We start from the raw sequence: 17,391 nt of genomic DNA on the forward strand, positions 1-17,391 counted from the left end.
ATCCCTTGGCCCCGGCTAGATGGGGAGACACAACCCACACACACCGCAGATGTGCACACAGCCCCATGTGGACTGTGGCCCTCAGCATCAATGGGAGTTTGGTCCCAGGACCACCTTCCCCTCCCCCATCAAAATCTGCAGGTGCTCAAGCCCCTCCCGCAGAGCAAGGTGGCATCGAGTGTTCGTGTAACCCACGCACTTGCTCCCACACGCTTTGCGTCACCTCAAGATCACTTGAATACCTTACCGTGTAAATGCTGCGTGAGGAGTTGTTAGTCTGTTCTTCAGAAAATAATGACATGGAAACAGGGTCTGTATGTGTTCAGTTCAGACACAATTTTATTAAAAAAAAAACATACGTATATATTTTTTCAAGGTGTGGTTGCTGGAGCTGTACAGATGCACAAAGACCCACACGGAAGAGGAGGAAAACTCCAGGAGGGCCTCTCGGAAGGGGCGGCACCAACGCTAATGACCTGAGTGTTCACAGAAGGACAGGGATGAGGAGGACAGAGGGGACAGCCTGAGCCAGGGTGTGACTCACACCAGCCTGGGGGAGGCCCCAGCTAGCTGGGTGTTGTTGGAGGACAAGGGCACTGTGAGACCCAGGGTCCACAGGGCTGAGCTGATGTCACAGCGGTGCACCTGCAGTGTGTTGGTGCCGTGTAAGCGAGCTCTGTGCAAGGCTGGTAGAGCCAACACCTGGACACATCTGGGCGTTGGGGAGAGGAAGTGGTAGAGGGCAGATTCGGAGGCCTTTTTGGTTGAGGCAGAGTCTCTACCCCACCCTGCCCCAGAGTCGACCTGTTGTGGCTCAGGCTAAAACCAAGGGCAGCCATGCCTCAGACTGGAGGAGGAAGCAAGCCTCCAGGCTGGGCTAGGAGCCGCCTGGCCATCTCCAGGCCTGCCCCCTCTGTTCTTGTCTTCCTGTGAGAAAGACTGGCAGAGACAGCTCAGCCAGGATCCCAGCGCCCCGGCTGCATTCGTGCTGGGATCCCAAGGGTGCATGCCTACCTTTCCCTGCCTTTCTTGCTAGGTGAAGGGTTCTCCTCATATAAAATGTAGGAAATTCCCTCTCGAAGCTTCTTCAGCACTGAGCTGTGGGACCCAACACTTCTTGTTGGTGAGTGGGGGCAAGGAGGAGCGTGGATTTCCCAGGAATGACAGGACCTGGGCTGCTGTCAGGGCACCCTGTAAAGGGTTCTGCATCCTTTTCTTCTTGCACCTGTGCAAGTTTTCTGTCGTCATCCTGTCTCCTCGCATCTTTGGGCTACCTGCCACCAACAGCCCACTCTAGCCCACCCCTCACCATGCTCCCTTCGCCACTGAGCCCTCCCGTGAGTGCAGGGCATGGTCCAGAGGTGGCGCTCCTGAGCTGCTCTGGGCAGTCCACGGAACATGTTATCGTACGCTTGGGCCTGTGTCGCACCTGTGCTTGCCACCTGAGATCTGCACCCATGAGTTGCACAGGGTGGTGGAGCCCAGTGATTGCAAAATGCCTGCCAGGGTTCTAGCCCCAAGGTGTGCACTTAACACCCAGACAGCCCTGGGCCAGCCAGGTCACCTTTCTGGACTCCCATTTCCTTGTCTGAAATGGACTGGGTGAGGTAGTAGCAGTCACAGGGAAGTGTTGTGGTGGAGAAGAAAGAGCTTCCCCAGCCACATCCTCTGTGTCAGCTGCGTAGTTGTCCCTATGGACTGCGGTGGCACTAGTGGTGGCAGCAACGGTGATGGTGGCAGTTAGCAGGAGAGCAGCCACTTGACTGGCTGCAGACCGGCAGGAGAGCAGAGGAGCTGGTTGGTGCTGGGAGGGATGAGCTCTGGGGCTAGAGCTGTGAGCTGGGCAGCCCCCCGTAGAGTAGGGCTTAATTTAGACAAAGGAGACAGAGCGGATGCACCTTTCTACAGGAGCTTGCAGTGGCCTGGGAGGAGGCCAGGGGGCAACCGGGAATTCAGATGTCAGTAGTGTGATGCCTTTCTAACCAGGCAATGAATGTGACCCCGGCTGCTATTCTAGCTTGCCACCTGGGGCCCTCCAGGGACTCCGCCTGGAGGTGCGGTCCCAGTCTCTGGCGTGATGTCGGCCACCAGTGTTCCTCTTGCTGACTGGTGGCAGAGCTGCTGTATAGCTTCCTGCAGACTCTTATCCACCACCTCATTTGTAAGGACAGTTGCTGCCGCTGTGTTTCCCGGAGGGGCGGGCAGGATCTTAGCACCTAGCTCACCCCCAGTCTCTTCTTCCCGAGCCCCCCCAACCACCAGAGCATCTGTTTGCTCCTGTGTCTGTCCGGGAAAGGAAGTGCTCTTTTTTTTTTTTTTTTTTTTTCCATTTTTTTATGGACTGGTTTCTTTGGCAGGCAAGCCAAAGCCCCGGGTCTTAACTCCAACTCTGCTGGAGGGAGTAAAGGTTGAGGGAGGTGTGCCTGGGAATTACTGAGCCCAGGAAAGGGCCAGGGATGTGGGGCGACACCTGCAGCCTCTGGCAGGACCCGGGGTTATGGGTATGGCCTCTCTGGAGAGGAGAGCCAGGACAGCCAGGAGGAAGAGCACGAGGGGCCGGGAAAGGGCCCTTTGGGAGGGTACTAGCGTCCCTAAGCCCAGCACTGCTTCCTGTGGAGGATGAACATCTACAGAGGGACACATCTCGGGGGAGGGGCAAACCAGCCTCCCTCCCCACCCCACCCCAGTCAGCAGGTAACCGGAAACAGGTTCTTATTCTTTCTTTTTTTTTAAATGTTTATTTGATTGGAAAGATGAAGAAAAAGGTTGAGTTCTTCCATCCACTGGTTCATTTCCACAACAGACAGCAGGGGCTGGGCCAGGCAGAAGCCAGGAGCCCAGAACCAGATCTGGGTCTCCCGATCAGTGCGGAACCCCCATCCACCTTGTGCCGGCTGGAAGACAATGATGGGATGGCTCTGGTCCCTTCGGCACCACCCACACCTGGCACAGGGCAGGTGCTGGATGTGCAGGTGCTGGCTTGAATTCGAGCCTTCACAGCTGCTCCTGGGAGGCCCTGCTCATGGGAGGAGCCAGCCGTTTTTCTCTCTGGGTCCACGGAGAACAGAAAGCACTAAGTCCCAAACCAGCGAGCTGCTTGCTGGACAGCAGATGGGGCTCAGGCAGGACAGTAGAAACATGCTATGGGCACGGGACAGTGGGAAGCAAGGACCTGGTGTGGCTGAGCAGCTCGGGTGCTCAGAGGTCTTTGTCCAAGCCTGTGGTTTGATGTCTCCTTTCCCCTGTAGCCTAGAAGCTCCAGGATCCCCACAGATGACCTGGACCCCTGGTGTGGGAGGCAGGGAGGGTGCTCTTGAATGGGGTTGGGATGTGTCTGCCTTGTGCTCCCAACCCCAGCCCACTGCCAGCATGCCCCGGTGCCTGGCAGGTGCTGCCAGCTCCCAGAGCCCTTGCTGCTGACCTTATTCTCTTCCTCCAGTCCTCAGTTCTTGGGCCAAGCAGCTGCTCCTTGGACTCAGCTGGGGTTCCAGGGCAGGCAGGATCTGTTGAGAATTCTGGTTTGGCTGCTTGGGGCTCTGCTGCCTCGGGCAAGTGACTCACCTCCTCTGCACTTTGGCATCCTTGCTGAACAATGCCAGTCCTGATAGCAGGACGGGGGTCTTCTTGTCACCACAGCTGCATTGATTCTAGCCGTGCCTACCTGTGCCACACACAGGGACATCTGAAAACTGCTCCAACATCCCCACTGAGGAGTCCCATTTCACAGATGGGAGAAACTGAGCAGGCTGAGTTAAGAACCTCCCACCGCTGCGCTGTACAGCCTGGGCAAGTTCAGCACTTGTTGGCTTGACTAGCAGCCCCTGAATGTGTTCATGGGCCAGGAGGGGAATGAATGTGCTGTGATGGATTGATTAGTCATGTCTGCATAGACTCAGCTCACTTCAAGCCACACGCTGCTGACCTGTGGCATTGAATGGGCATTGAGTGGGGCCAGGATGGAGTGCTGGTCACTGCCTTCTCCCATTGAGTCTTTTTTTTTTTAAAGATTTATTCATTTTTATTACAGCCAGATATACACAGAGGAGGAGAGACAGAGAGGAAGATCTTCTGTCCGATGATTCACTCCCCAAGTGAGCCGCAACAGGCCGATGCGCGCCGATCCGAAGCCAGGAACCTGGAACCTCTTCCGGGTCTCCCACGCGGGTGCAGGGTCCCAATGCATTGGGCCATCCTCAACTGCTTTCCCAGGCCACAAGCAGGGAGCTGGATGGGAAGTGGAGCTGCCGGGATTAGAACCGGCGCCCATATGGGATCCCGGGGCTTTCAAGGCGAGGACTTTAGCCGCTAGGCCACGCCGCCAGGCCCTCCCCATTGAGTCTTACCCCACCCTACCCTGAGTTGTGACAATCAAAACTGTCCCCAGACATTGCTTGACGTCTCCCCCACTTCCGAGAACCCTTGTCCCAGGTGACCATGGAGACAGCCCTTCACCCCTCCAGCGTCAGGGTTCTTACTGTCTGAGCACACTGAAGGTCCTGGTCCCTGGGGTCCCTCCTGGAAGCGTACGCTTCTCCACGAGTCTCCCTCCCTTGGCCAGGCCTTCAATTAAAACTTCCGGGGTTATTGGAGCAGAACTTGGCAGTGATCTGCAGCAAAGCAGCCAAAAAGCCGAGAATCTTTGGAGCCGTGTTGCCCCTTGGAGCTTCGCATCTGCTGCTCCTTAGGGCGGAAGCAGAGAAGGCAGAAGCCCAGCTTCCACTCCCACCCTGGCCGGGAGCAGAAGGGACAGGGGCTGGCCTGGAGGCTGCCCTAGAGCAGGGCCCCAGGGCCTTGAAGGACTCACTGAGAGCTGGATGAGGAGGAACAGGTGAGCTAAGGCTGGACTCCCACCTCCTGCCAAGGGTGGCAGCTGGCCCTGATGACCAGGGGCCCTGGAGCCCTTGCTGCTGACCTTTCCTGAAATGGTGGCTCATGGGCCAGAGGACCGGGTCCTTTGCCTGGGTGAGAAGCCACCATCACAGCCTCCAGAACTCCCTGCCTGCTCCTGGAAACCATGCCAGGCCTGAGGGTGTCCGCACCGCAGAGAGAAAATCAGCTGATGTCTCCCCAGAACACCCTTCAGCTGGCAGGTGCTGGAGGCCACAGAGGCACACAGCTTATGTGGTGACCAGCATCCCCGGATCCAGAGTCTTTGCTCTCCATGAGTGCTGGGGTCTCCCACGGGAACCTGTGCTCGTTTTCAGGTCCTGTAAAAGGGCTGTAGCCGAATGTGGGTTCCCAGAGCCGTGGAGAACTTGCCCAGGGGTCTTTTTTTTTTTTTTTTTTTTTTAAGATTTATTTTATCTTTCTTGGAAAGTCAGATATGCAGAGAGGAGGAGAGACTAGACAAAGATCTTCCACCGTTGAGTCACTCCCCAAGCGGCCACAACAATTGGAGCTACACCGATCTGAAGCCAGGAGCCAAGAGCCTCTTCTGGGTCTCCCACACTGGTGCAGGGTCCCAAGGCTTTGGGCCGTCCTCGACTACTTTCCCAGGCCACAAGCAGGAAGGTGGAAGAGAAGTGGGGCTGCTGGGATCCCGGTGTGTGCAAGGCAAGGACTTTAGCCAGTAGGCTGCCGTGCCTGGCCCAGTTTAGGTTCCCCTAGCTGCAGCTGTGGACATGAAAGCCGACGTTGTCTGAGTGCATCCAGAAAGGATCAGCAATGGGGGGATACGGCAGGGGGCCTGGACAGTGGGCAGGATGGGAAGAGCAATGGAGTGCTCGGAACATTCCTTTGTGCCACCCACTCCCCGCTGCCCTTGCCCTGCCCCACAGTGTCCCTCAGCCCCTGGGTGCACCTCTGACTCTCTGGAACTCCGTGGATTACTCCTTCCCTTTCCTAGCCCTGTTGTTCCAGGTAAAGTGTCAGCTCACCTCCCTGTCACGTACACCTTCCTCCACAGCAGGACACCTGTTCTCGGACCCCCATGGGGGGTGGCACCCATAGGTACCCTGCGCGTTCTCAGAAAGGTAAGGGCAGAGGATCGAAGCAGTGAAGTGTGATGGATCCCAGAGGGCATGGAGGATGTGAGACATCACCGTGACCCAAGGAGCAAAGGGTGGTGGGACACTTCCAGCAGGTGCCAGCATAGGTGCGCCCAGACTCTGATTCCAGAGCGATTGACTGTGGAGAAGGGAGTGGGATTGGGGGCTTCCCCAACTCCAGACATAGAATCTGGGCTGCGGAAGCTCCCATTTCCCAAATAAGGAGCGGCCTTCCCGACCTCTGCTCTCTGACCTTCTGCCCTGCCTTGCCCAGAGGGCAAGGATTGTGTGTATCTTGTTCTTCCTTTGCATTCTTGACTTGCACTGCCAGGAGCCGGCCTCGTGCACAACACCATCCATGCAATAGGAGTTGACTTTCCTGCCCAGGTGATGACCCAGAGCAGGTGTCATCTGTCCTAGCACTCAAAGGGCCAGGCCCCTCCCACCTGTGACTCCAGGGAGAGAGTGAAGACGATGGGGTATGCTGGATGGCACATGCTGCTTCGGCTCATATCCCACTGGACAGTGTAGCCGTGTGCCCTGTAAGAGAGGAAATTGTTTTTCATGAGGGATCCCAGCAGCAAGCAGGTAGCAGGTGCTCCAAGAGGGAGAGTTGGATGAAGGAACCGCAAGTGCTCATGCCCCTCGGGGTCTCAAGGAGTCATTCACAGGCCGGGCAGTGGGGGCAGCCTGCAACCCCCAGAAAGCTCAGCCCAAGCCTGGAGTTTCTCTGCAGGGAGAGTTTTCCCAAGCTTGCATGGGAGACCAGAGAGAGTGTGCCAATTGGGAAATCACAGTTATTAGGAGCTCAGTGGGAAAGTGAAGGAATTATCAGGGGGACCTCTGAAGGGGGAATTCTGGGGAGCAGGAGGGCTCAGACAGCCCCCAAGCAGTGGGAGGAGCCTGAAGCCATGAGTTTGTGGCCTGAGCTTAGAGGCCTGAGCAGTGCACCTGTTCCCCATACTGGGCTATGGTTAAATTGTATCCCTGCACAAATACTGTCTAGTTGAAACCTTAGCTCCAGTGACCCAAAGTGAGGCCTTATTTGGTAGTGGAGTTATAAAGCTGATCAACAGGTCCTGAGAGTGCCCCAACCCAGCACATCATGAGGACTCAGGAAGGATTCCCCAGAGGGGAAGGCAGCGAGCCGGTGGCACCTCAGCAAGCTGGGGAACGCCCGCAGCTTCCAGCAGCATGGGGAGCAGAGCCAAGGCCGTGTGCATGCCCACCAGGCTCCAGCTTGGTTCAGACAGGCCTGGGAAGTGGAGGGTGAGGAGCCTGCCTGTCTTCTGGATCATGTTGTCCAACCCACTCCTGTGCTGGTCTGGCTTCCTCATCTGTGAACAAAAGACAAGGGCCAGGACCTCCCCAACCAAGAGCCCCCTTCCCTGGGCCCTGCGTGTATGGTCCTATATCTTCTGGCACCCATAGGGGTGCTCCAGGAGGGGCACCTGCTGCAGAGCCCTTGTCTGTCTCGGCTGCTATGATCATGTGGCATAAACAGGTGGCTCCGAAGGCAACACGAGCTCGCCTCTCGCCATGATGCAGAATGGGAAGTCCAGGATCCAGCTTCCAGCAGGTTTGGGATCCACACTTCCCCATTGTGCTGCCTGCATCCTGGAGCGCACGCTGTGTCCTTCCGCCTCACCAGAGAACAGGATACAGGGCACGGACTCAGCTGCACAGCCTAGGGTCCAGCCCAGCTGGGGCACTTCACAAAGACCTGGTGGTTCCATCTACCTTCTGGGGTAGTATGAAGACAGAGCAAGTTCATCCATCGGGTGCTCACAGAAAAGCCTGACAAAGCAGCCCTGGTCACTGTCATTCACCACTGCCTTGCACATCAGCCCTGATGCTTCTCTCTGTTCTCCATTTCCTCTAGGAGGTTCTGGATTGCTTCTAGAATGATCTGGGCCTTTCTGGAGACACAATGCGCTCCTGTGCTGCTAGGTAGGGGTAGGGTGGGAGAAGAGGGACCAGCTGGAAAAGGAGCAGCTTTAGAAATTTCTAAACACCAGGAGAGAGGCCACCATGGCTGGGAGTGATTGGTGTGCAATGGAGACCAGGACAAGCTCAGAGAGCCCCCTGTGTTTCCTTCTTTGGGATGAGCGTTGTTCCACTGACCTGTGTCTGAGACACCTGCCTGTCCTCCACTTGTCACTGTGTCCAGTCCCAGGAGACCTCCCCCCACATCCGACAAGTTAGGGGACAGTCATGTTAAATGACTGTAAAGCTCGAAGTGACAGCTACTTAGAAAAACAAATGTCATGTGGTTATTTTCCGATGGTGCTTGGGATGTCTGGCCCAGGTGTAGCTCTTGCCTCACCCCATTCTCTGGCCGGGCCAGCTCAGCAGCGCCCCCTCCTGTTCCCTGGACCCCATCCCATAGAGCTTTTTCTCTGCTCCAGTTGCCTGGGTCAGGCAGGGTCATGGGGTTAACAGAGTGTCTGACATCAAGGGTATGAACAGCCTCTGCATCTTGGCTCAACCTCACTTTGAGTTGGTTACAGTTTCAAGACCAGCGTCCATGCTTTCAAATGGCTCAGGGCTCTACCCCTGCCTTCCAGCCCGGCCATGGCAGATATCTGGTGCATCCCCCATGCTGTGCCAGAATGGGGCCTGAGTAAATGAATAAATAGATGGTGAGCCAGCAGTGCTGTTGGGATGCATTTGGCACAAATGGTAATGGCACCCCCAGTGGTGCCCATATCCCAAATCAGAGTGACTAGCTTTGGATTCCGGCTCCAGCCCCCTGCTAAGGCGCATTCTGGGAGTGGTACTTGTGTCCCCACCACCCACCTGGGAGACACAGGTTGAATTCCAAGCTCCTGACTTTAACCTGTTCCAGTCTCGGGTGTTGTAGAAATTTGAGGAATGAACCAACAAATGGAAGATTTCTGTCTGTCCTTCATGTGTCTCTCTGCCTTTCAACTAAAATGAAAACTATTTTTAAAGAATTACAAAGAGACAGATTTTTCATCTGCTGGTTCACCCTCCACACCCCTGATGGCTGCAGTAGCTGGGGCTGGGCCTGGCCAAAGCCAGAAAACTCAGAAAATGCAGAGAGCACTAACTCATGGACTATCCTCTCAGTTATAAAACACTGGATACACATCTGGACAGCTTTCTTTTTTCCCTTCTGACTGTCTCCTGTGCCCCTAGAAATAGCTGTTGTCAGCATGACTTGTGGTGTGTGTGGAATGCTGTGTCCAAGATGTGCACACACTTGCAGAATCCTGGAATGGGGGCCACAGCTTCTGGCCTGCACCCTGGGCTTCTGAGATAAATGACTCAGGAAATCCCTTCCCGCTGGGGGTCCCCTGATCCCCCAAGAAAGACAGAAGCTCTCGTGTCTGCCACTGCACATCACTGACCATGCACCACAGCCAAAGGCCCATCCATGGCAGAACAAGTGTGATGCCAGTAGGGACTTCCTCTCTCACTTCGCCCACCTGCCATTCATTGTCACCCTGCAGAATGCCCAAGGCCAGGGCTGACGACACATGGGCTCACACGGTGTCCTGAGGCCCCTGTGCGCCACACTGCAGCAAGGGGTTGGGGGAGATGAGGAAATGCTTGTGAAACATCCAGGGAGACCCAGGCAGTGGTCATGCCTGATCCTGTAAGCAGGACCACAGGCTGCACAGCCACACTCCACACTGCTCAGCCCCAACCTGCACCTCTGGGAGCAGACCCAGAGGTGGGAGGCTGGGGAGAAGAGGCGCTTGGAACTTAGGAGAAATGAATGAGGAAGAGGCCAAGGTTCAGAGTGCTTGTCCCTTCTGGGCGTGGGGCAGGGCCGGGCCAGTCCTCCTGTCTGTGGGCCGGGGGAAGTCCTGGTCTAGCGTGAGCTTCTGATCACAACTGACAAGTCACCTTCAGAGGTGCCAGGCTTTTGTGGGGGACTCAGTTTAGAGGCTTGGTGTGTAAGGAGGAAGGGAGGAGAGGGGGAAGATTCGTGAAGGGCAAGTTTGGGGTGAATGCACTGTATCTGCAGGCACCACAGTCAGTAGGCACGGCCCCGAGAGACAGAAACATCCATGCTGAGGGCACAGGTGGCCTCCCATGACCCGGGCCTGGGGAGGGTGATGCAGCCATTGAAAAGAACACCTTTAAAGATGAGTTAGTCTGGCCGACCGTATGATTTCTGTCCACAGTCTCTACCCAGTACGACCGAGCTCTGTGCATGCAGAGTGGAGTTTAGCAGACTATCTCAGAGGAATGTTGAGAACTAAGCCTCTGGATACGAGCTAATGTTCCGAAAGCCTGGGCTTCGTTTGCGGATTGAATATATAAATATATGATTTCCTTCTTGCTGCCAAAGCACGTTTTTCTCTCAGCGTGGGAGCGAGCTTTATACACCTGCATCCCTGTGCTGTTTCCTTTTGGGGTTTTTTCAGCAACTTTGGATGGATGCTAACTTATTTTTCAAACTGTTATTATTTAAATTGTTTTAAATTTAATCTCACTTATTTGAGAGAGAGCGCTTTCATACACAGGTCTGCTTCCCCAATACCCATAGCTCGCCGTCAATCTAAAGTTAATCTTTGTTTCCCACTTGGGTGAAAGGGACTCAGTCACTTGAGCCATCACTTCCTGCCACCCGAGGTGCAGGAAGTTGAAGGAACAGGAACAGGAAGCTGAAGGCAGAGGTGGAGCCTGAGGACTGGCATTATGATGCAATGGCTTCAACCACCTCCTGTGATGCATCCCAGAGAAGCATCAGTTCAAGTCCTGGCTGCTCCACTTCCAATCCAGCTCCTGCTGGTACTCCTCAGAAAGCAGAGAAAGATGGACCAAAATACTTGGACCTATGCCACCCACGAGGAGATCCAGCTAGAATTCCAGGCTCCTGCTTTCAGCTTCACCCAACACTGGACATTGCAACCAACTGGGGAGTGAGCCAGCAAATGAAAGATAAATTTTTCTGTCTGCCTTTTACATGAAATCCTTTACAAAAGAAGAAAAAGAAATGGAGTCAGGGCGTGAACTCTGACACTCTAATATGGGATATAGGTGACTCACACAGTGTATTAACCACTGCAGCAAATGTCCACCCTAATTTGTTTTAACTAGAAAACAAACTAAAGGTTTCCTTAAAAGTTAAATATTTAGTGGCGAGAGATGTTTGTAAATAATTGTTAAATAACAAAAACGAGTTGCAAAGTATGTATAGTATAATTCCGACTTTAAATTGGAACTTTAAATTCCAGCAACGCTGAGAGTCACTTTGGCCATCCCTTGTAAAAACTCAGCATATCGCTGTCCCACTCTGTGGTCAGTGTCTGGGAGAGGTGAGAATCGGCTCACCCCAGCACCTGCCTAGGATTGTTCCCAGTGGCTGGAGACATGAGGCGCGTGTGATAGGGAATGACCAGTGGTCCATCGGGGCCTTTGGGGGTTGCTCTTCCAAAAGGTGGAACATAAGCTGCCATGCACAGTTGCGCAAAGGAGTCCCGAGAGCTTTCTGCTGCGCACAAACGGACAGGCCCCAATGGCCTGCTGGGCCGCTCCATGCGTAGAATGTGCCTGCAATGACAAAACCTTGGGTCACGGAGGAGGTGGCGTGGGAAGGAGGGGCATGCCCCAACCTCAACTCTCCCAGCTGTGGACTGCCCTGTGGTTATTTGAGATATTATCACTGGGGAAAGCCAGTTAAAGGGCACCCAGCTTTTTTTGGTAGCATTCTGAGAGACAGAGAGAGACGAAGGAAGAGAAGATGTGGGAGTGGGGTGGAGTGACAGGCAACTCCACTTCCCCCACCACCCAGGTCAGGGAGGCTTATTAAAGATACACCCAGCAATGGTTGGCAGGATAACAGGCCCCACGTCTCCCCATTGGGTCACCCCAAGGCTACTTGTTCCTCTTCTTCCCTTGCGAGCCCTTTGGGTTCACCAGCAATAACGGCTACTCTTGGCGAATCAAGGGCACAGCCAGATGGGGATGTGTAATTGCTGGAGCCGAAGCAGTGAGCATCCCCTGGGCCATCACCGTGAGTTCAAGAGCTATAAAGGGTCTCTAGATTAAGACAATGGGGAGACTGAGGGCTGATTTGATGTTCCTGCTGTGTCTGCCTCCCCCCAAACACTGCTTCTTATCCCCTGGCTCCCTTCCCAACATCCCCAACCAATCCCAGCTTACTCCCTGCTGTCCCTCCAGCTGCTGAAGGAGGCTGGCCACAGGGAAGGTCTGGGCAGGGGCCATAGTAACCATGACTTTACTAGTGACCAGGAAGGGGAACAGGTGTATCCGCTGATTAGCAAGCAGCCTTTGCCAATGGAAGCAAGGAAGGGTGCCTACCTGGTGATTACATCATCCCTTGGCTGTGCTCCTGAGGGACTGTGAGGTCTGGCATGGCTGCTACAGGCCGGCGGGATGCCTGGCAGCAGCTGCAGGAAGCTCCAGAGTGGGGAGACTGCCCCGGGTGTTGGCACCCCATGCACTCCCCTCTCCATCCATATCCAGTTCTGTGAGGGACATTCCCCAGGTTGTGGGGTCAGCAGGGCCTGGGAGAGTTGGATGGAAGATTCTGGAAGGAAAAACTGGTCTATCCTCGTGCTGTGACCAAAGCACCTGAGGACCCCGTCTGCCACCTTGAGAAGGCTGCTTCTCACAGCAGGGAGGAAGAAGCCGGCAGGAGATGGCCCAGCCCTTCTAGAAGCTTTGGTTGTCTAAACGATGTACAAGCTCAGCTAGTACCTTAACAAGGACCTGCCCCTAACCAAATGCTGGCCAGGGGAAGCCACAGATTCGCAGACCAACCCTCACCCCATCCTGGCCTTTGCCCCAAATGCCTCATTTCCTGTGAGTAAACTCTGGCTTTGGGGTCCCCTGGATGTGGGGATCCTGCCCCCAGCTTGCCCAGAGTGGCTCTACAGGCCCCTCCTGTACCAACATGACCATTTTCATGGACTCCAAACCTGGACCGCAATGCATGCGGTTGCCCTAGGGCCCCTTTCCTCGCTATGCGATGTGTGTGTGTGCCCACCCAGCACCCACCCGACTGGGAATCCTGGAGCCAGGCTTCCTTCGGACCCCATCCCCAGGGCATGCACAGAGCTTCCTGGACATGCGGAAGCCAGTCTGGAGCCACGGGGTCCCCCAGCGCCGCTGCAGCTCCCATCTCTTCCCTTCCCCCCAGGTATCTACAAGGGGCACTGCTTCCGCATCAATCACTTCCCCGAGGACAACGACTACGACCATGACAGCTCCGAGTATCTTCTCCGTGAGTGCTGCGTCTGCTTCACTTCCTCTGGGCCCACAGCGGGTGGGGGTGGTGAGGGTGCCTGGGGTGCACAGCCAGCGAGATTCTCTAAGAATCAGAAATTGGGGAAGTGGGCACACATGGAGGATGGATCTTGTCCAACCTCTCAAGGCACCCTGGGTGTCCCAGAGGCTGATGGGGGAATGCCTTGGGGATTGGGAGGCCACCTGGCGTGGCTAACATCAGAGTTGCTGATGGGCTGGGTCTAAGGTTGGGACAAGGGAAGGTTTATCTCCAGGCTGACCTTCGCTGGTACCCCTACTACATTGCCCTGCCAGGGACAGACCTACCCATCCATATCCTGCATTTTTTTTAAGAGGCAGAAAGAGAGCATCCACTGGCTCAATGCACCTGATGGCTGAGCCACTCCGTGTAGACCTCCTGTGTGTGTGGCAAGAACTGCACTGCTCTAGCCGTCACCCCTGTGTACCAGGGTGCGGGTCAGCAAGATGCCGGACCCCGGAGGAGAGTCAGCTGCAGGCGGCCCAACCACCAGGCCAAGCACTGGGCCAGAGGCACACATTAAAACAGCTCCCGTGGAGAGCTGGGCAGATTCTGGGAGGTCATGAGTGTCAAGTCACCCCTACCTAGGGGCTGCCCTGGGACCCCTCTCCCTCCCCACTTAGGTCCTGTGGGGCAGTCTCTGCCCTCCCCCAACTCTCCACACCCTCCACCAAACACCAGTCTGAAGCCCAGAAGCCACACACATGCTGACCCCCCAGGCCAAGCACAGACCTCGTCTCTGGGAGGAGAGGGCAGGCACAGTCAGGGAAGGTTTGGAAATGCTGAAAACACCCGCGATTAGAAGTCCCCTTTCCATTAACCAAGAGACACGAGGAGTTGCTCACAGCAGCCACCACCCTGCCTCCCCCAACCCACCCCACCCTCCGCATTTCCCCCACCAGCCAGGGACTCAGGACAGCTTCGTTTATGGAGAATCGATAGCGATGCTCACAGAGGAAGCACGATTCACGCTGCACCTGCTTTCAGGCTTTTCTAGAGAAAAGCTTCGGCTTCTGAGTCATCGGGTGAAATTGAGCAGCAGGCGGTTCCCATGGAGCTGGGGCCGTGGAAGGCTGATCCGATCCAGCCAGGGCCCGCCCTGGAAATCATTTAGCCCCCTTCACCCTCCTTCCTCTTCCTCTCCTGCCTGCCTGCCCTCTGCTGGTGCTTTCTTGGGGCCCACACTGAGCCAAACAAACGAGACTCTCATAGGGATGCCCCAGAGCTGTACCGGTTGCACACCACATAGATGATGGTTGTGATTGACAGCTGTCTACATGGCCCTTGCTGTGCAGTGCATGTGGGAATTCACAACAGAAAATCAACCTTGCACAACACCTGCACTTCCCCACCCCCAGCCCTTCTGCTCCCTGGGACCTCTGATGAATTTGCTTGCTCACTTAACAGAAGTTAAGGTGCTGAGTCAGGCAGGTGGAATATAGCAGCAAATTGGCTGTGACTGTCCAGGCAAGTTCACGCCTCCTCGGGGTTCCCTTGCTGGCTGCCAGAGGCCTCTAAGCACTTGTGATGTCCCCTGCTGGTCGGGGCAGGTATTGGAGCAGGTCACCATTCACCTCTGCCAGCCACAGGGTGCCAGGGTCACGGCTGCTAGAAGTCCACAGTTGCACCTAAGGGTGAGTGGGAGGAGGGGTGTGCCTTGCAGGTAGGTGCAGGTCCTGAACATGGCCAGCAGGGCGGGGGCTGGGCTGTATTTGGGCCTCATCTGTCCCCTCACACCTGCACCGCTGTCCACAGCAGCCCTGACTGCCACGTGTATAAGCAGGACTCAGAGATCAGACCTTGTGCTCACATGACTTAACGTGAGCAAGATGCATGCTGTAGGATGTGGGCTCGCTCCTCCCTGGCCCCTTTGACTCATCTGCAGAGCCTGGAGAGGACCCAGGGAGATGTGGAGGGGGGCAGTGCAGCTTGGAGGCACGTTTGAGACATGCACAGGAAGCCTGTCCCATGGGAGCTGGGAGGCTGCCCCCCGAGAGAAGCGCTCCATTGAAGGGCCAGTACAATCCCCTCTCTGTAAAGCTGGGGGCCTCTCTGCTGGCTCCCAAGACAGGGCACAAACGCTGCCTTCAAAGGCTGAAGTCTGGAAAGCCATTCAGCTGTCTCAGAGGCGTGCGCAAAGCGTGGGGCGTGGCCAGGCACAAGCGCAGTGCCTGGCATAGCCACTGAAGAAGTGGCAGGACAAGGGGACAATGGGCCATCATGGTTCCCAAACAGCCACTCCACCTTAACCCACAAGCTCGGAGCATCCATATCAATGTCTGTCCCCTGGGGGTGGTGACAGCGATGACGTAGAGATAAAATAATGAACCTGTAGAAGCATGGATGATGGCTGGGGCCTGTGCTAAGGATGCTAATTTCTGCAGGATGTTGGCATGACCATGGTTCCTCCATACCCACAATTTTACCTTCTATGGCTTCAGTCAGCCACAGTCCAAATAATTTTACTATAGCATGGTGTCAGAATTCTTTGGTTGTTATAGTGCACACAATTGGCCAACTAAACTTTATCACAGGCATAGGAAAGGCAGGGCTTAGAATATGCGGTGTATCACTGGGAACTTTGAAGGGCATTCCCTGTGGATAAGAGGGGATGCTGAAATAGGAAGCCTCATTCCACAAACAGGAAGACTGAGTTTGGGGATGTAAAGTGACTTGACCGAGGCCCTCCCCACCAGCCTGTGATAGAGCAGGGCCCATGCTCACATGTCCCAAGGCCAAGGTGCCCTCTGTCACCCACCTGGAATGTTCTTGCCAGAGGTGGCTTCCCAGGCTCCCACGGGCTCCACAGAGGCCACAGCAGGGAAAGGCTTAGGCGACTATAAGCAGTCATTCACATGCAACTTAGTCCACGGTTTCCAGGGTCACTCCCTGCTGACCCCTTGGCTTGGCCCGTATGTGTGTCCCATGCCCGAGGGACAGTAGGCACATGTGACTCTAGGCCACTTGGAGTCATGGGAGGACACGCAGGTACCCAGTGGCTAGGAGATGCCCAGGCCCAGGCCGGGAAGCCAGAGGCCTCACTGCCCTCTGCTCTGGCCCAGGCATTGTGAGAGCCTCCAGCGTCTTTCCCATCCTGAGTACCATCCTGCTGCTGCTGGGAGGGCTGTGCATCGGCGCCGGCAGGATCTACAGCCGCAAGAACAACATTGTGCTCAGCGCCGGCATCCTCTTTGTGGCTGCAGGTAAGCCGCTGCCGCATTGCCAGCATGAGGCTGAGCATGCAGCCGAGAGTGTGGCCACAAGGTCCCCACTGCCCCCAAAGCTCACGGCCACAAAGTCACCAGCAGAAGTTCGTGTGTGTGAGGTGGGGAGGTGGCGGGGGAGCAACTGCTGATCGGTTCCTTTGCGGGGATGCAAATGTTCTGGTATCTGTTCAAGGCGGTGCCAACACAACAGTGTCAGTGAAAAAATGCTAGAATCAGGCATTCCGTGTGTGAGTTTAACCTCAATCAGAAATGTGTTCTCAAATTCCCTATGTATAAAGCACCGCCAAGTGGGGTGTAGCCTGCTTTGCCAGCCCATACCAGCAAGCCCGGCTGGAGGGGTTATGGGCAGGACTCGTGGTGGCTGGGAGGGGTGGCTATGCAGAGAAATGACACAGGCAGGTGAACCAGGTAGAGGAAGCAAGGAGGCTCTGCAGGGTCCAGACACTGCCCACCCACCAGCCCTGGCTCTCCCAGCCCAGGAAGGGCAGTCACACTTCGGGGCCACACCCACTGCCTTGCCCAGAAATGTGAACAGGGAACCCCTCCAGGAGCACACCACCTGCCCCCCAGAGCTGGGATGCTCATCCCTCCATGGCCTCTCCACCCTGACACAGGGCACAAATGCTCACACAGCCCTGCAGACCTGAAACAGGACAGGGAGGTGGGGTCTCACAGCCATGGTCACTCTCACGGCCATGGCCACAATCATCTCAAAACGAATTCATCTTACTGCCATGGTCAGTGTCACAGCCACAGTCATAGCCATGGTCTCAGCCATGGTTGTCTCACAGCTCTGGTGGTCAGCACACAGTCCCACTAAGGCCCAAGTCCTTGGGGAGGGCAGAGCAGACGTCACTCCTGACCCTGAGGAGCCTACAAGAGGTTGGTGCAGTCTGGGGTCCTCCCAGTT

The 17,391-nt window shown here is 55.7% G+C and overlaps 1 protein-coding gene across 1 annotated transcript in view; it reads left to right on the forward strand.

Annotated features, from left to right (window-relative positions):
- CACNG4 (calcium voltage-gated channel auxiliary subunit gamma 4) overlaps positions 1 to 17,391 on the forward strand; it is a 39,138-nt gene that overhangs the window by 19,888 nt on the left and 1,859 nt on the right. Inside the window, exons 2-3 of the mRNA XM_004592968.2 lie at positions 13,129 to 13,212; positions 16,317 to 16,457. Of these exons, the coding sequence (XP_004593025.1) occupies positions 13,129 to 13,212; positions 16,317 to 16,457 (225 nt within the window). The remainder of the gene's footprint in view (positions 1 to 13,128; positions 13,213 to 16,316; positions 16,458 to 17,391) is intronic.

The sequence above is a fragment of the Ochotona princeps genome, chromosome 17 (genome assembly GCF_030435755.1).
Source record: "Ochotona princeps isolate mOchPri1 chromosome 17, mOchPri1.hap1, whole genome shotgun sequence".
NCBI classification, from domain to species: Eukaryota; Metazoa; Chordata; class Mammalia; order Lagomorpha; family Ochotonidae; genus Ochotona; species Ochotona princeps.